Raw genomic sequence first — 20,346 nt, 5'->3', positions numbered from 1 at the left:
AGCAGTTGTTTCAGTCCTGATTGTATTTGGTTTTGACGTAATAACCAGCCCTTCATTAAAGCATGATGTCTCCATTTTCATGCTCACTTTGGACGGTAAGAAAGCATGACCAAAACCTGCAGTGTCACATGAACATGTGACCCGTACCAGGTTATTTAAACTGCCGAACACCCCAAAAGAAAAGCTTTACAAAATGCTACAGTTAAGATGGACTTCTGTCACTTTGTCGTTGCTGTTTTTATGCCATGCCGGATGCTCCTGGAATGTGTCCCTAAAATGCATGCAGGACACAACAGCGTTTCTTACGGAGTTAGAAAAGGAGACGCCTAGCAAATATGCAGTACAGAGTAAGTCACATTTGCATTGATTTTTTAAAATGTTGTAAAGATTGTAAGGCCTGTGTCTAATACATAATAAATGGGATTATGGTATCATCTAGTTTCTCATAGTTCAAGATACCATCATGAAGACACATTTTTGTGCTGTTGTGTTGTAATGTTAAAATATAACATTTTAAACATCATAATTGCTTTTATAAGGTATACATTTTTTATTAATTTTCAAGGTAAAAATTTCAATATTTATTTTTATCCTAATATTTTCACTGTTCAATATAAATGTTATTTTTCTGTTTAAAATTATTTATTTTTTTAACGTACCATAGTGTATGATGCATTTGGAAAGATTGGAAGTGATGTGGAGGGAGGCAATGTGAATCGACCGGGATCTTTGAGAGAGTGTATGTCTGTGAGGGGTCCGGACTTCGGGGGTCAGTACTGTCAGGTGTTCCTCAAACAGGTATCCTTGCACAAACCGAGTTTTTTTATTGAAAGAGACTGAAACCACTCTGGATGTGAGCTTAGAGAGTTTTGGTGATGTTTTGTGATCCACAGGACAGGGTGGAATATTTTGTGGGTATTTGTGTACCGGATTCATGTGAGGATTCTGAGGTTCAGACACTTGTGGTTTATGGTGAGTGACATCACTTTGTTTAGCATTTTTCGAATAACCATAAGCATTTGAACACTTAAAATATGTGACCCTGAGCCACAAAACCAGTCATAAGGGTCAATTTGATTTGGCCATAATACAACATTTGAAAATCTGGAATCTGAAGGTGCAAAAAAATCTAAATATTGAGAATATCACCTTTAAAGCAACACATATTACTAATTAAAGAGTAACTAAACCCCTGGTCAGAGCTTGACTCCGCCCACTGGCAATATTTGAAAAATGCAAGAAAAGTGGGCAGACCCCAACGGAGATAGAGGGGACGAACTAAGTGTGTGGTGAGATCGTAACAAGGGCGTGATGAGCTTGAACCTGCTTACGTCACGAGTCATTTTTTGGACCCAACATCCAATAGGAAAATTCAACTGCAGTAGCCACCGTTTAACCTGAAGAGGGCAGCACTCAGACGTTTTTACACCATATATTGTAGTATTGAAACACTTTATATCCAAATGTCAAAAAACTTACTAAAATCAATTAACAGCACTAATAAAGCATCATTCTTACAGATCATTAACTAAAAAAAGTTGGTTTAGGGTTTAGTTACTCTTTAAAAAAATGTTTTGGATATATTCAGTATATGTTCAGTAAATATATGTTTTGGATATATTTACTGTAGGCTATAGAAAATTGACAAAATATATTGATGGAACATGATCTTTACTTCATATCCTAATAATTTTTGGCATAAAAATTGATAATTTTGACTCATACAATTTATTGTTGGTTATTGTTACAAATATATGGTGACTTATGACTGATACTGAGGTCCAGGGTCACATATACTGTATAAGTCATTGCATTATGCAGTGCTTCCCAATCTAGGTCCTCAAGGACCCCCTTCCAGAAATTTTTAGATGCCCCTTATTACTAACTTATCAGCCTCCTTCCAAAATGGTAAACATGTCTCACTAACAAGCTGATGAGCTAAAATATGGTGTGTTAAATAAGGAGACATCTAAAACATTTTGGGAGGGGGTCCTCGGGGACCAGGATTGGAAACACTGCAATATAGGTATTCATTGGCATTTTCTTTAAAAACAAATGTATAAGTGTATGTATGCGTGTGTGTGTGCGTATGTGTGTGTTGTAGAGGCGTTTGAGCAGGGACGAATCTCTTTGCTTCCTCCTTTGCCTTCGGTCTTACTGCCTGATTCTACATTGGGAATCTTTATGACTCAGTGTATTGCAGATTCACCCAATTCAGATCCATCTGCTGTGGTCTGTCTGTGAGTAACACACAAACAAATCAAAGATTGATTTCACACAGATTTTAATCTGTGACATGGCCTTTTTAAAGATTTTAAGGTTATAATAACTAGGGTTTGGAAAGCTTTTCAGGAAAATATTTTTAGTTGCTGTTAGTACATATCTGGTAAATGCTTTAATCCAAAGTGATTTGCAGTGCATTACAAGGTATACGTTTTATCAGTATGTGTGTTTCCTAATCATATCTTTATCTCTAGTTTTATATCAGTGATACTTTCAAGACTAAGTTAGTGTATTTTTCCTCAGGTTTGTGTGTGCTTTGGTCTTGGCTCTTCCTCTTGTATCTTCCATTTGTGTGGCCTTACTTAAAAGGAAGAGACACAGAGAGGTGAAGCCAGAGGTGGGACTTCCTCCTACCTCAAAACCCAGCCAATACGGAGCTGTCTTGACTAACGGCTCAGCCAATCAGAGCAAAGAACGCAGTGCCGTCTGGGAAACCACACAAGCTAGGGATCAGAATGCAGAAAACGAGCGACCGGGCATTGCTAAGAGCAAGTACACACATGAAAACACATCTTGGCATTCAAAACAATAGTGACTGTATTGATTCGATAAAATATATTGTATAATCAATTGTAAAATATTGTAGTCATTGCTGATACCTTTGTTGCTATGCAACTTAAATAATGGTCCACTATGGATGCTGCACAGTAATGCAAGCTATTGATCAATCACATCCAGGTACCGAACTTTCCATTTTATAACTTATTCCCACTTCTCTTTCTCTTCCCTATTTCTCCTTCTCTCCATCAGTTATGTTGTCGTGCCTGCAGGCTTTTTCTGTGCAGAAGAGCAGTGAGGGGGTGCTGGCAACAGAAGGTTCTGGAAACAGTTATTCCTCTCTAAACGGCATCCGTATCCTCAGTCTGCTCTGGATCATCTCAGGCCACACCGTGCAGATCAGTGCTTGGAGCAACTTGGGTGAGAACATGAGGCTACAAACAGAAAAGGTTTTATCCGTCTTCAAAAATTCACCTGTTTTGTTTCTGTGTAGACAATGATAAGCGATGGAAGGAGATGGTGGAGAAAAACCCCTTTTATGTGTTTGGCTTCAGTGGGCCGGTGTATCTGGCTGTTGACTCTTTTCTGCTGTTGGGGTAAGATCACCTATACTCTCTAAAAACATATATAGCACCAAAAGTGGTTCTTTGCTCGTAATCATAGAAGAACCGTTTTTAGTGCCATATAGCACCGGTGAAGCACCTGTGTATGGCCCTCATATGGTTCTACAATAGGTGCTTCACCGGTGCTATATGGCACTAAAAACGGTTCTTCTATGATTACAATTAAAGAACCACTTTTTGTTTTTAGATACTGTCAGAAAAAAGTTTTCAGAAAGTACATCTTTGTTCCTAAAGATTTCATATTAGTGCCGCAGCTAGGGACCATTTTTCGATAATTTTTTGGGACAGTGTGTTCATCATTGACATTAGGGATTGTTCAATGTGTTGAAGTAATTTTCACTGTAACAGAAAGTTTGGCCATGACATATTAACTATTTCCCTGCCATTGACAAGTTATCTTGTCAATTAAGAAGAAACATTTGCATAAAAAACGTGTTTCTGTTAATCTGCAATACCGCGATTATCCATTAGATGACGCACTTGCCCAATTTATAAAAACTGAAGCCAAAACGTTATTTACTCATTTTAAACTCTATGGGCCCTATTTTAACGATCTGAAACGCAAGTGCGAAGCGCAACGCGCAAGTGAGTTTGTGGGCGGATCTTGGGCGCTGTTGCTATTTTCCCGGCGTGAGAAATAACTCTTGCGCCGGGCGCAAATCAATAAGGGGTTGGTCTGAAGTAGGTTCATTATTCATAGGTGTGGTTTGGGCGTAACGTCAAATAAACCAATCAGAACGCTATCCAACATTCCCTTTAAACGCAAGGGCGCAAGTTCCATGGCAGGTTGCTGTTATTATGACGGATTTACCAGGCGCACGCCAGGAGCGGTTCACAGCCGAGGAGACCGACATTCTTGTAAGAGCAGTCAAAGACAGAGAAGTTGTTTTGTATGGGGATAGGAGAAACCCGCCCAAATCAGCGTAGGATAAAAAGGCATGAGAGGAAATAGCCACAATTGTCCCATCAGCTGGCATCCCCAGGACGTTGCGCCAAGCGCTACAATGATGTCAGGAGATGGGGGAATCCAAAGCTTGCCAGCATAAATCGGGCACGCTGTGTAACGGGAGGTGGATCTGCCTCTACACAGACACAAGCAGAGGACATCGCTGCGTCCACCCTCACCGCTGAAAGGGTTTGGGGGCTTTGAAATCAGACCCAAGAAACGCAAGCAAGGTCCAACCCCAAAGTACTCTTACAAATCAAGTTCATATACATTAAGGTTTCTTATGAAAACATTTTAATTATTATTTACATAAAATAAACGTAATACAGCCACACAACAAACTTATGAAAATATTTTAATCGTTATTTGCATGAGAATTTTTTTACGCAGCCACACAATAAATGAAAACTATCACCACAATGCTCACCACAATGATTTCCCTTATCTCATGTATTAATATTTTTTAGTGTAACAATTTATGATTTGCAAAAATAACTGTTGCATCTGTGTAGATTAGATAAGCAAAGTGTATGCGCGTTGTGCACGCTATACATTATGGTCAAGCATGCGCCCTTAAAATAGCATAATGAACAACGTGCAACGCGCCACTGACTTTAAACTTTTTTTCTGGTCAGTGGCGCAATTGTTTTTTGAAACTGCAAAATAGCATCAGGGATGGTTTGCGCCGGAACACGCCTCTTTTTTTGTGCTGAACCGCCCAGGGAGCGCAAGTTCATTCCCCAGTTTGCCGATGTGCGTCTGTGGAGGGAAAAACCCGCTGTGCAAAATACAAATGATACATGCGTCACTGACAAAGTCAATTGCGCTGGGTGCAAGATAGGGCCCTATGTATGTTTTGATGATCGTTCTAAATCCAATCTCTAACAAAATTCCAAAAAAAATCCAACTATTTCAGCTTTTTGCAAAAAAAAATTTTATTTTTAAAGGTGCAGTGTGTAAATTTTAGCAGCATCTAGTGGTGAGGATGTGAATTGCAACCAACGGCTCAGTCCACTGCTCACCCCTCGCTTATAATGGGTCATTATGAAAGGTCTTTATACACCCCTAAAAATATAGTTTTGTATATTCTTTTGCATTTCTGTCAAAAGATCCTTCTTAAAATTACACACTGCACCTTTAAAGAAAAAGTTTATAAGCAGAAAAAGCAGAAAAAATATAGATATGATTAAACGTGTTTTCAGTGTTTTGTTTGTTTGTTTATTGTTTGTTTAAAAGCAGAGGGGCTGTTCTTTCATTTGATATATTTGTATGTTTATATATTTTTAAAAATCTAAAAAAATGCTGGCGGCAACTTTTCAAAAAATGGCTGGCAGGGAATGAGTTAGGTCAATAGCCAATAGGGTTTAGTTTACCCCACACCCTGGATTCTAATAGGTGTGTTCGACTTCATGTGGCGCTGCGCAGATCGATCGGCAGCTGACTTGAAGCAGTGCATTCCGGCTAGTCATTTTGTCCGACTTAAGCTGGCGCTGCAGGCACGTGACTGTGTCATATGGTTTTTAAGTACAGCGAGAGCGATTCGAGATCAGCCGCCTGAGTTAGCCAGCGTAGTTCGCAAAGAGGAGCTGCACTGGCTGTAATGACGACACAGCTGTTTCACGATTGGTCAGATTCACCACATGACAACAATCACGTGTGTTTCGTGTTTATTTTCACGCCCTCAGTTCCACAAATGCTCACAAATCTGTATTTTTATAACAGTTAAAGCTATTTTCATGTAGTCGCGATGTTATATTGTGTCAACTTCATCAAAATAAAATGGATAAAAAACGTAGACCCAACTACATTGGTATTTAAATAATATATGCTTATGTTGAACTTTATTCTTGTGAAAAAAACAGATGCTGTAAGCCTCTTCAGTTCCACTCATGCTCATACACGGACATTCAAAACAGTATAATTCACTTTTTATGTAGTTTACATCTTACAAATCATGTTTAATACGATTAAGCAAGCAAACGGCACGTGATCAGCCATGCTTGACGTAAATGCTGCAAACTACGGGAACCACAGCGTGTCCGACTTCACGTCTTCATTTTCAGCTTCTCCCCGCCTGCACGCGGCTAATCTCGCCGATCGGTTACATCCAGCCGCAGCCGATGTCGAACACACCTAACGAGAAGCAGAATGTTGTCGTAACAACCATTGATCCTTATTAGCGAAAATGTACGTTTTGTATCCTCTAAATGCAAATTTTGTCAATGTTGTGGTATTTGATATATTTAAAGCTAACATATTCATACTAAAATCACAAAAAATGTCCACTTTGATTTCATGGGGGGCACTTAGAAGAATCTTTAAATCTTTTATGTCAAGATTAAGTGAATAATGCAACCTATTTAATTTCCCTAAATTAACACATTTCTGAGTGAATTTTTTATCATGACAGAAACTGGATTAAATTAACTCATTTCCTCCCAGCCTTTTTTTGAAAAGTTGCCCGGCAGCATTTTTTTTTCACAAAAGCTTCACAAAATGCCTTCCAGGAAAAAAATTCTAAAAATATATAAACATACAAATATATACCGGTAAATTAAAAAAGAACAGACCCTCTGCTTTCAAACAAACAATAAACAAACAAACAAACAAAATGGGATTTGTTTTCATCATATCTTTTCTCTCCTTATAAACTCTTAAATATGGGTATTTTTCTTCAAAAAAATATTTTTTAAGCAAAAAGCTGAAATAATTGCATTTTTGTTAGAGATCAGATTCAGAACGATTATTAAAACATACACGCAGTGTAAAATTACAAAAAAATTTTTTGCTTGTTTTATTTAATAAATGGGGTAATAAATCCATCTAGTGGATAATCGCGGTATTACAGATAACCACAAAAACTGGATTAGTCACACGTTTTTTTTTCATGCAAATATTTTCATTTAATTGACGAGATAACTCGCCATTGGCGGGGAAAGAGTTAATCATGAATAAAGTCAGTTTATTACTGTGCGGTTATTACTTCTGGAGGTGATTTTTTTTACCCAGACCCTGGGCTTAGATATTCACAGTATCTTTTGTGTCTGGTTGTGCCAGTGGTCTCCTGAGTGCTAAATCGCTGCTGAACTCCATTCAGAGATCAGAAAACACTTTTAGCTCACGTCTGGTGGTCCATTTCCTCTTCAAGAGATACAAAAGGTCTGTTTGATCTCAATCGCTTCGGATCAAAACACGCTTAAGGACCTACATTTTCATTTCTGCATCTAATTCTTGCCATGTGTCCAGGATTCAGCCTCTCCATCTCTTCATCGTGTGCCTGACAATTGGATTATTCTCTGTTGTCCAGAGAGGAGTCTTCTGGTTTATAGCTGAGGATGAGATCATCAGCTGTAAGAAATATTGGTGGTCGAACCTGCTCCTGATCAACAACCTCTTCACTATATCAGACATTGTACGTCTACATGAGAGAATTTGCCGATTAGAAATCAATCCAGCATAGTCATTTTTTTTGCATATTGCATTGCATATTTGCTTGTCATTTTTAAAAAGAAAAAATCTCTTTCTTTGAAGTGTGCACCCTGGACGTGGTATCTCTCCGTAGACTTCCAGTTTTACGCAACAACACCTTTTCTTATATTTCTCTATAGACTGTAAGTTCATCACTCTTATCTGCCGTATGAATACAGCTTAGTAAATACATAAATGATCCATGTTTGCTTATTTCCAGGAATAAAACTGCACTTATCGTAGTGTCTGTAGTTCTCCTGATGTTGTCCTGTACGACCGGGGCTCTTATAACCAGTTTCCTGCAGCTCCCTGTCCACCAGCCCACCACACTGTAAGAGATCCTTTAAAGAGCAACTGATTCACGATTTTACATTTTGTTTGGTATGTAAGTGTGTATTAGTACATGTTAACGGTATGCAAAAGGTTCATACCCCAAAGTAAACGATGATGCGAGTTATCGTTTTCAACGTAAATCTCTTTTCTTGGACTACAACAAACACACGGATTGTAGGGAACAGTTTATATTCCTGGCGTGTTGACGTGGACGACACCGACAATATCATAATTCCTCCTGCTCATAGATAGTAACTCCTGTTAGCATTGCATTGTAAGCGAATCTTTCAAACATGGTAAGGAGCGTCACATTTCCAGCTGACATCAGGAGTATTCAGGCCAATCAGAACATACAGATTAGCTGGCCAATCAGGGACACAGCGCTTTTCAGATCTATGAGCTTTGTGCAAAATCAGAGCGTTTGAGGAAACCAGTATATCTGGATCTACAAAAATATGTGGAAAATAATGTGTTTTTAACCATAAACCACGCAAACACATTTTATTATAATAAATACACAAAATAACGTTGTTTTTAGCAACGAAATACGTGCACTTTAATGGTCAAAAAATGCGTTAAGAGTTGCACCTAAGTTTGTATAAAGTGATATAAAAAATGTGTTCTGACTTTTTCACACCACAGATAAATGTGTTATTAACCACCCAACCAAATTTAAATGATAGAAAAACCGCCAAGTAAATAAAATAAGTTCAAATTCTAGGGAAAATAAGCTGCATTAACTGCTTTCAAACGCTGGGGGCGTGTCTGCTGTCGGCGCTAAAACCACGCCCACTCGCTAACAGAACGGATACTCGCGAATGCGTTAGGGGCGTGGCCATGCTCCATGTTTTAAATAATTCTGAACACAGAAATGTGGAAAAACTGTACCGGAAACTGTACGGAAAAATGAACGGTGTAACTCCAAAATTCAACCCTACATACAGTAGTTCACAGTCTTTGTAAGATGTTTCAGCATACATTTCTAACATTTATAATTTGTTTAAAAACAATTCTCTGTAATGATTTTACACAAACTTTAAATTTGTTTTGTCATTTCCCCAGGGCATATGAAAGCTACTTTCAGTATTATTACAATAAACCCTACACAAGATATGGGCCGTACTTACTGGGCATTCTTGCTGGAATTTATATGACATCCAAGAAAGAGACCCTTATTAAGAAACAGGTGATATTTTATCATTTTTATTAACTACTCATTTTTAAACATCAAATAGATAACAATTTTATAATCAGATCATTTGTTGCTGTTTGTCAGTGGCAGGCAGTCATCGGTTGGTTCTCCTCCCTGTCAATCATGGCTCTGTTAGTGGGATTGGCCTACGTGTTGCGAGAAGTCCCGCCCCACCCATCACTTCCTCATGCTGTTTATCAAGGGTCACACCGTACGCTGTGGGCTCTGGCTCTCATCTGGGTCATCCTGGCTTGTGAGGAAGGATACGGAGGTCAGAGAATATAAACTACATAAGTAAAGAGACATGACATTGTTTCTTAATCGAATCATTTATGGTACAAGAATAATGCATCAACGAGGTTTACCATGAACAGTAACAATATATTTGTTTGTACAGGGTTTGTGGATAAAATCCTGTCTCTTAGACTGTGGGTTCCTCTGTCTAACATCAGTTTTGCCTGTTATCTGATACACCCCATCATTATTATACTGTACAATGGCAAACAGGAGACAGGGGTGCACTACACAGACCTCAACTTTGTAAGTATTTCCTTTATAATAAACATTAATAAATGTGACTGGGATATGTAACCCTGGACTATAAAACCAGTAACAATATATTATATATTGTAACAATAGCCAATAATACATTGGATGGGGCAAATGTATCGATTTTTATGCCAAAATCATTAAGATATCAAGTAATATTTTGGACATTTCCAATCGTAAATATACCAACAATTATTTACCAGTAGTAATATGTGTTGCTAAGGACTTTATTTGGACAACTTTAAAGACGATTTTCTCAATATTTTTTTTGCATTCCTATATTTTCTAATTCTATCCATACAAATCATACATCAATGGAAAGTTTATTTATTCAGCTTATTTTTTTAAATATACTTGTATGATGGTTTTGTGGTCCGGGGGGTCATATATTGCCATATATTGCCTTTTCGGGTCCAAGTTTACTATTTAATGTAAATTTTGGTAAATAATTTTAGATGAAAAAAAGATAAAACCCATAACTAATATAATGTCATTATCAATCACAGAATGCGCATATGACAGCTGTCAATCATGATGTCACATCAATGTTTTTATAGCATTAAAAAACTAACTAAAAGCAGACTTATTTAAAAAAAATTATAATTTACATCATCGTGATAAAAACTTAAAAAAAGTAAATGACAGAAACCAGCTTCTGAAAAAATATCATTGAAATGTAATTAAAGTGTTTAGTTGGTCTCAAGTCCCATTGGATAACATGAGGTAGGCGGGGTTTATGACCTATACTAGGACCAGTCACTGGGGGGGTGATCGAGACGTTTTGGCTTCACTTTTCAGGGCTTGTGGGGCACGCTTGATGCCAACCTACTAGATTTAAGGGTGTGTTTGTAAATTTTTGCGGCTTCTAGTGGTGAGATTGCAAATTGCAACCAACAGCAGCTCATCACTCAATTATAAAACGCATATAGTAGCCGCCCGCCACAGGACAAACATGTCGTCGTCTATGACAACGTAGGGACGAAACTTGCTCTGTAGAACAGTTTGTCCGTTTAGGGCTACTGTAGAAACATGAGGGCGACTTTCATAGACATTGTATACGTAGACGCCTCATAGACCGATGCTGCCTATTGGAGCTGACATATCAGCGTGGCCGCCATCTTGGATGGGTCCCCAATGCGCCCCACTGCATTTATTTCTACTGAGAAAGGTGTATTCCCAACTAAAATAATCATAACTCCCCAAATTTTTCACGGATTTTCACACAGTTTGGTTACACCTAAGTGACGTTAGTTACGATTACATAATATTATAAATGGTAAATAATTATTGTTCAGTCTTAAATGTGAAAGGTAATCCCATGTGATCTTGCATCAATACTGCACTGGTTATTGCAACCGTAAGCTGCACAAAATACGGGCATAGTTACTCGCTCTCCTTTGCCTCCGATTGACTCTGGTGCTAGGGTAGAGCGAGGAGACCCAACCAATATGGCGGCGACGCTGGATTACGTTCCAGCACTTTGTGAGGCATCTACGTATATATAATGTCTACGGCGACTTCCATGTAAAGGGACCCGCGGTGTATGTAGATAAAAACGGCTCATCTTAAGGTAATAAAATCAATACATTTAATTAAGTATGGTCTGTATACACCACTGATAATATAGTTATATATATTATATTGCATTACTGTCAAGCGATCTTTCTAAAAGTTACACAATGCACCTTTAATGCAAATCTGCTGTACTTTACTATTTACTGCTTAGCATCATAATAATACAGGTGGAAAAATAAAAGGTCACATGATCACTAATGTTTATCAGTTTATCAAAATAGGTTTTGTAACATAATAGGGTTTCCAATAGATTTTAGATTGTATTGCCAATAAAATAAATTTTTTATTTTTTTAAAGAAAAAAACATACCGTAGACAGATCATATCAGATGAAATGATTCTTCCACATGTAACTCATGTTTTCTCTCTCTCTCTCTCTCTCTCTCTCTCTCTCTCTCTCTCTCTCTCTCTCTCTCTCTCTCTTTCTCTCTCTCTCTCTCTCTCTCTCTCTCCTAGTGTTACCTGTTTCTGGGTCACCTGCTCTTGACTATCCCTTTAGGGTTTGTTTTAACTGTGCTAATTGAAAAGCCGTATCTCTTCTTGATGAAATCAAAATAATAAGACCTGTTTATAACATACTGAGATGACTGATAAAGGACTGAAGGTAGAGTTACATGTATTTATTTGTTATCTTGTGCAGTATGAATCATGTAGATCACTGTTTATGAATTGTTTTAGACCTTTGCTTTAGTTATTTAAATACATGATGAAAGCTATAAAGATGTACAGAATAAACATGAGAGTTTCAAATCAATGATAATTTATGTTTTACAAGTGTCAGTTCATATTTCTTTTTATGTACTGATATGGTAATGGATAGTAAAACCATGCTGTATTGATTATAAACATTTATGTAACATGATATTTATATGTAATTCCAAGATGTTTCAAAGAATGACATGATGATATTATGATTCATATCCAGAAATATCTTGGTTCTGTCATTGATACTTTATAATTCTGGACCTGTGAATGTAATGATATATAACCCTAGCTGTGCTCAGTTTATCCTCAAGGGTTAATCTGACTCAGCTGCAGACGTTTAATGTCAACTTCGTATTTGACAAGTTGACTACATTTACTAAAGCAATGACCACTTCTTCTTAATAACAGGAGGTGGACCTTGAATCACTGAACAATCTTGAGGAGCTGTTAATGAGTCAAAGAAAACATTACGCAAATCATCCTGGGATGAGGGATTTTCAGGTAACAATGTTTTACAAAAATAGGAACATATAAACTCATGTCCACCTTTAAGTTCTGAATGGTACGTGATTTATGGTACATATAAGCCTCTACATATATGAATCACATCAGAGCAATCAATGTCAAGAGCACAATTAACTATTCTAATATAGCTATATAAAAGTACAGGATATTGATAACTTAAAAATGACTTAATTGCTCTGAAAGGTTGTATAGTCCAATATAACAGATAAGCATGTGACAGGTCATACTGCGCCCTCTAGTGAACACAATAATGAATGACAGGTTTTCACAAAAACAGTCTATGACTTCGAAGCACATACTGTGAATGGCGACTAAAGTTATTAATCAGGGTGGCTTACTAGATTTGGTCCTGACGTCGACATGAGCTATACAGTGAGGTATGTTTTACTGGCACTGTACTTACATCATTAGCCCTATATAAACATTATTTGAGAGCTGTAATGCTGTAGCAGGTGGTCTTGTCTACACAACATTGGTGGTGACTCAATTACTCAAAATATCTCAGTTGTGGAACGAAGCTTTTTGGATTCTTCTTGAAATTCACTTTCAGACATGAGTACATTTACACAAGACAAATTCAAATAGCCTACTCATACAAAATATCTCTCACTTTATTGTTCATAGGCTAAAAATATCTGCTTCTGTATTTGCTCAAAAATATATTTAAATATTGTGCTATATTTATCTGATTTTAAGGATTTTTTTACCCGTTGTTAGTGCCATATAAAACTACTTATATATATACAGTGTTGGGGAAAGTTACTTTTAAAAGTAATGGATTACCATATTAAGTTACTCCCCAAAAAAAGTAACTAATTGCATTACTTAGTTACTTTTCATGGAAAGTAATGCTTACATTACTTTAAAGTTACTTTTGCGTTACTTTTTCCTACTTGGCTCAGGCTTGATCTCTTTCAGGCCTTGCAGGTGTCTTTTATGATCGCAAAAATGTCAAGCTCTGGCATGCCATCTCCGTTTCGGACTCAAACTGTTCCCGCTCAGGCGCACAGAGGGCGTAATTCTACATTAATATGTTCAGTTTAATTCAGTATATTATTTTATTTTTAAATTGAATTAATTAAACTGAAAAGTAACTTAAATATTAATGTGTACATTTATAAAGTAATGCGTTACTTTACTTGTTACTTCAGAAAAGTAATATTATTACGTAATGCGCATTACTTGTAATGCGTTACCCCCAATACTATATATATTTAAAAAAAAGTGGAGTGTCCCTTTAAAAGATGATGTAAGCGGGTTGTCAAAAAAAACAGATACAGGCAACAAATCGTATATATATATATATTATGTTTTTTAGTGTGAATGTTTAGCTTCATTTAAACATTAGCTTTATTCTTGATCGAGGAAAAAACTTTTTGACTGGAGTTTCATTTAGGCTGGATTTACACTGCAAATCTTGCCCAATTTCGATTTGTTGCCTGTATCTGTTTTTTTTTTTGACAACCTGCTTACATCATCTTTTAAAGGGACACTCCACTTTTTTTAAAAAATATGCTCATTTTCCATCTCCCCTAGAGTGGAAAATTAGATTTTTTTTTACAGTTTTGGAATCCATTAAGCCAATCTCCAGGTCTGGCGGTACCACTTTTAGCATAGTTTAGTATAATCCATTGAATCTAATTAGACCATTTAGCATTGCGCTAAAAAAATATATAGTTTTTTTTTCTATTTAAAACTTGACTGTTCTGTAGTTACATCGTGAACTAAAACTGTCGGAAAATTAAAAGTTGTGATTTTCTAGGCAGATATGGCTAGGAACTATACTCTCATTCTGGCGTAATAATCAAGTACTTAAGGACCGTTACATGGTTGTAGGAGGCGCAGTGATATTACGCAGTGCCCAAAAATAGTCCCCTGCTATTGAAAGTTACCAAGGGGACTATTTTCAGATGCTGTGTAATACTGCGTTTACACCAGCCGCGGTAGACGCAGCAAGTGCGGATGATTTACATGTTAAGTGAATGCAAAGCGTGATTAGGCGCGCAAAGCGTGATTAGGCGCGTTCCACGCGAATTGAGTGTTGCCGCGGGAAACATGCGAGTTGAAAAATTTGAACTTTGGCGAATTTCTGTGCTGCGTAAACCAATCAGGACCTTGCTGTAGTAGTGACGTGATTACAGGAAGCGAACGGAATCGCAGAAGCCCCTACCATGACGCGGATTTCCGCATGAATGTCTCGAATGACTAGAATTTCACGCGCGAATAAAGCAAGTAAACTCAAATGTTCAAGCGTCCAATTTCGTTTTTGCCGCCTCTACCGCGGCTGGTGTTTAAGGTTGTTATACACCACTGATAATATAGTTATGTATATTAATAAATTGATACCTTAGAAATACTGTGTCTCTGCATTGTCATAGTCTAACGTGACATTTATATAAATACATTTATATTTTATTTATTTTGGGGGGACTGGACCACGGTAGTTATGTCACTGCGCCCAAATAAATGATCAGTTTCTAACAATATTGTTGTCTCCAGTTTCAGATATCTTTTGGTTTAAAGTTATTTTGCTTGATTCTCTTTCCATTTCAATGCAATGGCTAGAATACGTCACGTTCATAACATCGGCTTCCATGACCTCATGGTGACATTGCATTTGTAAACCCCGAGTCTTAAATGGTTGCTGTGTATTTGAGTCAGGTTGATCTCACATGTGACTAAATCTTGTCATCAATCGTCTATCCTTTTTGGGTCAGCCACACAAGCAGCTGGGGTGCAGGACTGGAAATGAAGTCAATGGGAGACTCTGCGTGAGTTTTCACCCCCCACCACGCACGTATATCGCGTACATTGATTCTGAGGGTGAGGTAAATCGTTCCGATGGCCTATGCAATAACACATACTGAGGTTATATTTAACTAACTTTGGTAAGTTGAGACGCTGGATGTTCTCCATATCTCTACTCATGCATACTTCAGAGTCTGTGCCAGAACTGGGCTACATCTGTGCGCATGTGTCTGGATTGGCAATAACAACATTTATAGATATGTGTTCACCCATTAATTAACCCCCAATTTTTTTTTTCATCTTTATAATGTTTCGCACCCATATAACATACGATGCTTTGTGGAACTTAATAGATATTTTAGATTTATGCATTTGGCAAACACTTTAATCCAAGGTGACTTACAGTGCATACATTTTTATCAGTATTTGTGTTCAATGGGAATAAAATCAACAATCTTTACGTTGCTAACACAATGCTCTTTCATAAAATCATTGTAAAAAGGGACTGCTCCATTTGTGTAAAGCAGAAAGTTAAACTGATTAGGAACAACATAAGGGTGAATAAAAATGACATAATAAACAAAAACTTTTTATTATATTTAACTTTTTTGAACTTTTTATTCATTAATCTATATTAATGATCAGTTGTTAAAGCTCGCCGTGCAAAGCTGATCAAAGGGCAGTTTAGCATTAGAGAGTAGTATGCTTAAAAATAAAGATGCTATAAAAGGTTCTTCGCATGCAACACTGCCATGATTAAACCACAAGTTGTTACGGTTGTTAAGGATGTTAAGGTTTCTTTATGTTAATAATCTTTTTTTAAGAGTGTATGCTTCTAAGTCACTGCAAAAAAAACAATAAGCACAACATTTTGTAAATTCACTCAAGCTGGTTGAACACTTGGCAGGGCACTTCCTAGTAGGAATGCACCGAGCAGTGACAAAAGGCCCGGCCGGTGTCCTGAACAAAGAGTCACGCTGTTTCACACTGTCAAACTGAAGTGCTTTGTAAGTGCCTCTCTGTTATATGATGAGACGAAACAATGTCATCAGCACTACTGTAATCATTGCATACTACTGTCAGATCCATGCATTGTCAGTTTTCCCTATAAAAATCCCTCGACCATGAACTCTTAAAAAAATAATGTGTTTAAAAGGTTCTCACAGCAATGCAATAGAACCATTTTTGGTGCCTCAAAGAACCATTCAGTCAAAGGTTCCTATAAGAACTATTTCTTTCATACCTTTTTATAATCTAAAGAAACTTTTTCCACTACACTGACATTTAAAAAAGTTAACCCCCTTAACATTCCTGAAAAGGCTACAAACACACCCAAAAAGGACACTAATTGTACCTGCTGTGTTGATTTTATCTTTAAAGTGTTTACATTATTCGAATCACAAGAATTTCCAAAGATCTGTGACATGCTTAGCTTTTTGTTGTCATGAAGTGTTGCTCCGATGGTATATTGGAACTTTAAGGGGTTTAAAATGGTCAATAACTTACTCGGAAAAAAACCTTCAAAAAGTAAAATCTTTTTAACTTAATAGTTCATAATATTCAATTCATTTTATTCTATATAGCGCTTTTCACAATTGTTTAATTGTTTCAAAGTAGCTCTACATTAATAGATGCAGGTGAAAACCCAGAAAAATCATAAAACATAAGCAGGAGAATACAGTGGTTAAGATTAACCGTACTAGCGATCATAGTAATAATGTAACGTATATAAGAGGGTGCTAAGTTAAACCAATGTCAGCAGACTCCTCAGGGGTTGAAAACCCCTCCTAGGAAAAAAACCCTGTGGGAACAGTCCTAGGAGGGAAAACGCTTAGGAGAGAACCAGACAGCTGATTCTATAGAGGATATATTATATAATAGGTACAATTTTATAAAATTTTATGGGGATTAAAACATAATATATGTATATATACATGGATAAGTAGATTGACATCGGCCAGGGATCACGTTAAAGAAAGGCCAGTAGATCAGTGGCGTGATAACTTCCACGGCAACTGAAAATTGGGTCTGTTAGTTTCATTGTCCTCGGGAATGAGGAAGAGACATGGAAAGAGAAACAAAATCCTATTAGCGAAGGGGCCATTCACATTTAATGCAAATGTCACATAGTATTGTGGTTTATAATACGCTCGGTTCCAGATAGACTAGCTATTGCAGCATAAGTATATTACCCAGACGAGTTATGTGAATGCTTTGTTAAAAATAAATGTCTTAAGACATTTCTTAAGTTTAGACTTAAATTGATCGACTGTGTCTGATTTCCGAACATTTAATAGTAATAATTGTACCTCAGAGGTACATACTGGTACCAAAGAGTGCACAGTAGTACCTCAGAAGTGCTTCATATTGATACCAAATGCATACATATCTGTACCTAAATGGTACTTAGACCTTTTTACATGGTACTGAACCAGTGACAGCTAGGGACCATTTTTTCTGTCAAACCTTTGATGAAACAGAAAGGTCCCTCACATGTTTAGTTCTTTATGGAACCATTCAGCCAAAAATAGTTCTTCTGTGGCATTGTGAATGAGCGCATGTAAATACCAGGAAGTCTAAATATATTAATCCCTACCTATCAGAGTACCATTGTATTTCTATTTGGTACCACAATACAGCCCCAGTTCTTAAAATAACACCCTTTGATCTATAAATGTGAACTGTTTCAAATAAACAGCATTTAAGTTTCAAACTTTAGCATTTTGTGATTTCTTCATCATTTACTCACTCTCATGTTGTTACAAATCTAGATACATTTCTTTGTTCTGAAAAACACAAAGGAAGATATTTTGAGAAATGTTTGTAACCAATTTTCTTTTTTCCTACTATGGAAGTGAATGGGGTCCACAAACGGTTTATCAGAACAAAGAAATGTATGCGGGTTTGTAACAACAAGAGAGTGGGTAATGACAGAATTTGTGGACAAGCTTTCAAGAAAAGAAATTTGTAAAAGACGTCCACATTCTTACATCAGTGTGTTTGTGACGGACAGAGAGTGTGTGGTTGCTTAACTTGTTCAGGATGAAAGCAATGTTTGCTATTTTATTCGTGTAAAAGAACTAAAAGGCTCATGTGTTTCTGTGAGGGTTGGGGGGATGGATTGAGGTTTTGTCCCCATTGGTGACCAAAACCTAAAAGAATAGTCAATGCTTATAATAAAGTAGTAGTGCTACAGTCATTAGATTAGATAAAAACTATGACAGTCAGAGGAAAATTCCCACGTGTATTTGTAGGTGTGTCTGTTTGTGTTTTTCCCCCTACGATCCGCCCCATTTCTGCCCAGCAACACTTCAGGTCAGACATGCAGACTCGCACACACATGAGGAACATCAACAAGTCTTGTTAAACACATGGGAATGGTCACGCTGAGGTTACAAGACCTCCAGCATTTCCACACCTGTTCTTCTTTCCAACACAAAATTGTCACTGACCTGCTCATAAATTTGGCGGCATTACAAAAGAAAACCTCACACACACACACACACACACACACACACACACACACACACACACACACACACACACACACACACACACACACACACACACACACACACACACACACACACACACACACACAGAATTATTACACATTGTTTGTTTGGCTTTGTAAAGTAGTTTTGAGTAGCAAAACCTCAGATAATAAATGTCATGCTGTCTGAATAGAGATATATTCACACAATTTCAGTTCAGTTTCAGTGGTGGCTGGTGACTGCTCATCCGAGGGGCACAAATTCAAAATATGTGTTTTGGGAGTGTCATGTGTTTTCCTCGTGTTTTCAAAATATGTGTTTGTTGCGTCATGTGAACCATGTGCATTACGTGTTTTGTCAAAATAAGTGCCTGGTGTCACGCGTCAAAACTGTTTATGATAAAAGAGACGCTCACGTTCACAAAATACACACAAGACACTCCCTTAACAGTAAACTCTGATTATGCATGAGATTATGCGAGTATCTGGCAAACGCGAGCGTCTCTTTTATCTGCAGCAGGCATTTATTTTGACAAGACATGTGATGCACACAAGATCTCTCAATGCGCAGAACACAGATTTTGAAAAAAGGAACCACACACATGACGGGCTACATACATGTTGTGAGGAACTTTGCATCGTGCGCCCTCGAAAAAAAAAGTCACCGGCTGCCACTGTTCAATTTAAAGTACTGTATTGGTATGATTTTGTTTGGTTCCTATAAAATTAGTTACTAATAATGTATTACCAGAGCATAATACATATACGTGATGACGAATAAATACAATATCATAATAGCAACAAACAAAAAGGTAGAATTGACATAAGGTGCAAGAAATGCACTTATTTTGTGACTTAAACCTCTCATGGTGCCAGAAAAAAACAGTAAAGTTGCCAGACAGACTACTGTGTGAACACAAACACATCCCGTAAATGTTCTGGGATGGCTTCCTAAGAGGACTGGAAAACCCTCTGTTTGAACAAGATGCAGAAATAATGCGTAAGGGGCGTGCCGTAGTGAGGACGAGCATGTCATCGCAACAGTGAAGTTATGGTTCAGCTCTTTAAAATTAGGGATTTACATGCAGATCAACATTCACAACGAGAAATGTCAGCAAACTGGACTAAAGCAGAGATCAGGGAGCATGTCAAATATCTAATCTTAAGCTGAGATCATTCACCAGCATAGAACGGTGCCAGTAATGCGAGGGTCAATGTACTGTATAAACAACCCGCACCCGACCAACGTTTTCAACTAAGCCGCCCGCAACTCGGACCAAATAACAGCAAATAACACCGATTGAAATCATAAATTGCGCAAATATATTTGTTTTTAATCATCAACGAACACCACAAACCACTTAGTGAGTAGTACAGTTTTGAAAATGAACATTAAGTGTTGTTTTAAT

At 37.3% G+C, this 20,346-nt stretch overlaps 1 protein-coding gene across 1 annotated transcript; it reads left to right on the top strand.

Annotated features, from left to right (window-relative positions):
• The first annotated feature begins 174 nt into the window (after positions 1 to 174).
• On the top strand, positions 175 to 12,226 carry oacyl (O-acyltransferase like). Its single transcript, XM_065243990.2, has 15 exons — positions 175 to 347; positions 665 to 798; positions 894 to 972; positions 2,105 to 2,240; positions 2,527 to 2,771; positions 3,034 to 3,201; positions 3,275 to 3,377; positions 7,408 to 7,509; positions 7,597 to 7,762; positions 7,882 to 7,961; positions 8,039 to 8,149; positions 9,214 to 9,337; positions 9,428 to 9,614; positions 9,741 to 9,883; positions 11,923 to 12,226. Exons 1-15 carry the CDS (start codon positions 194 to 196, stop codon positions 12,022 to 12,024), a joined length of 2,034 nt encoding a protein of 677 aa, XP_065100062.1. The 5' UTR covers positions 175 to 193; the 3' UTR covers positions 12,025 to 12,226.
• The last annotated feature ends 8,120 nt before the right edge of the window (positions 12,227 to 20,346 follow it).

This window comes from Paramisgurnus dabryanus, chromosome 18 (assembly GCF_030506205.2).
Source record: "Paramisgurnus dabryanus chromosome 18, PD_genome_1.1, whole genome shotgun sequence".
Lineage (NCBI taxonomy): Eukaryota > Metazoa > Chordata > Actinopteri > Cypriniformes > Cobitidae > Paramisgurnus > Paramisgurnus dabryanus.
The sequence above is the reverse complement of the archived record's forward strand: the minus strand, read 5'-3'. Positions and strand labels throughout refer to the sequence as shown.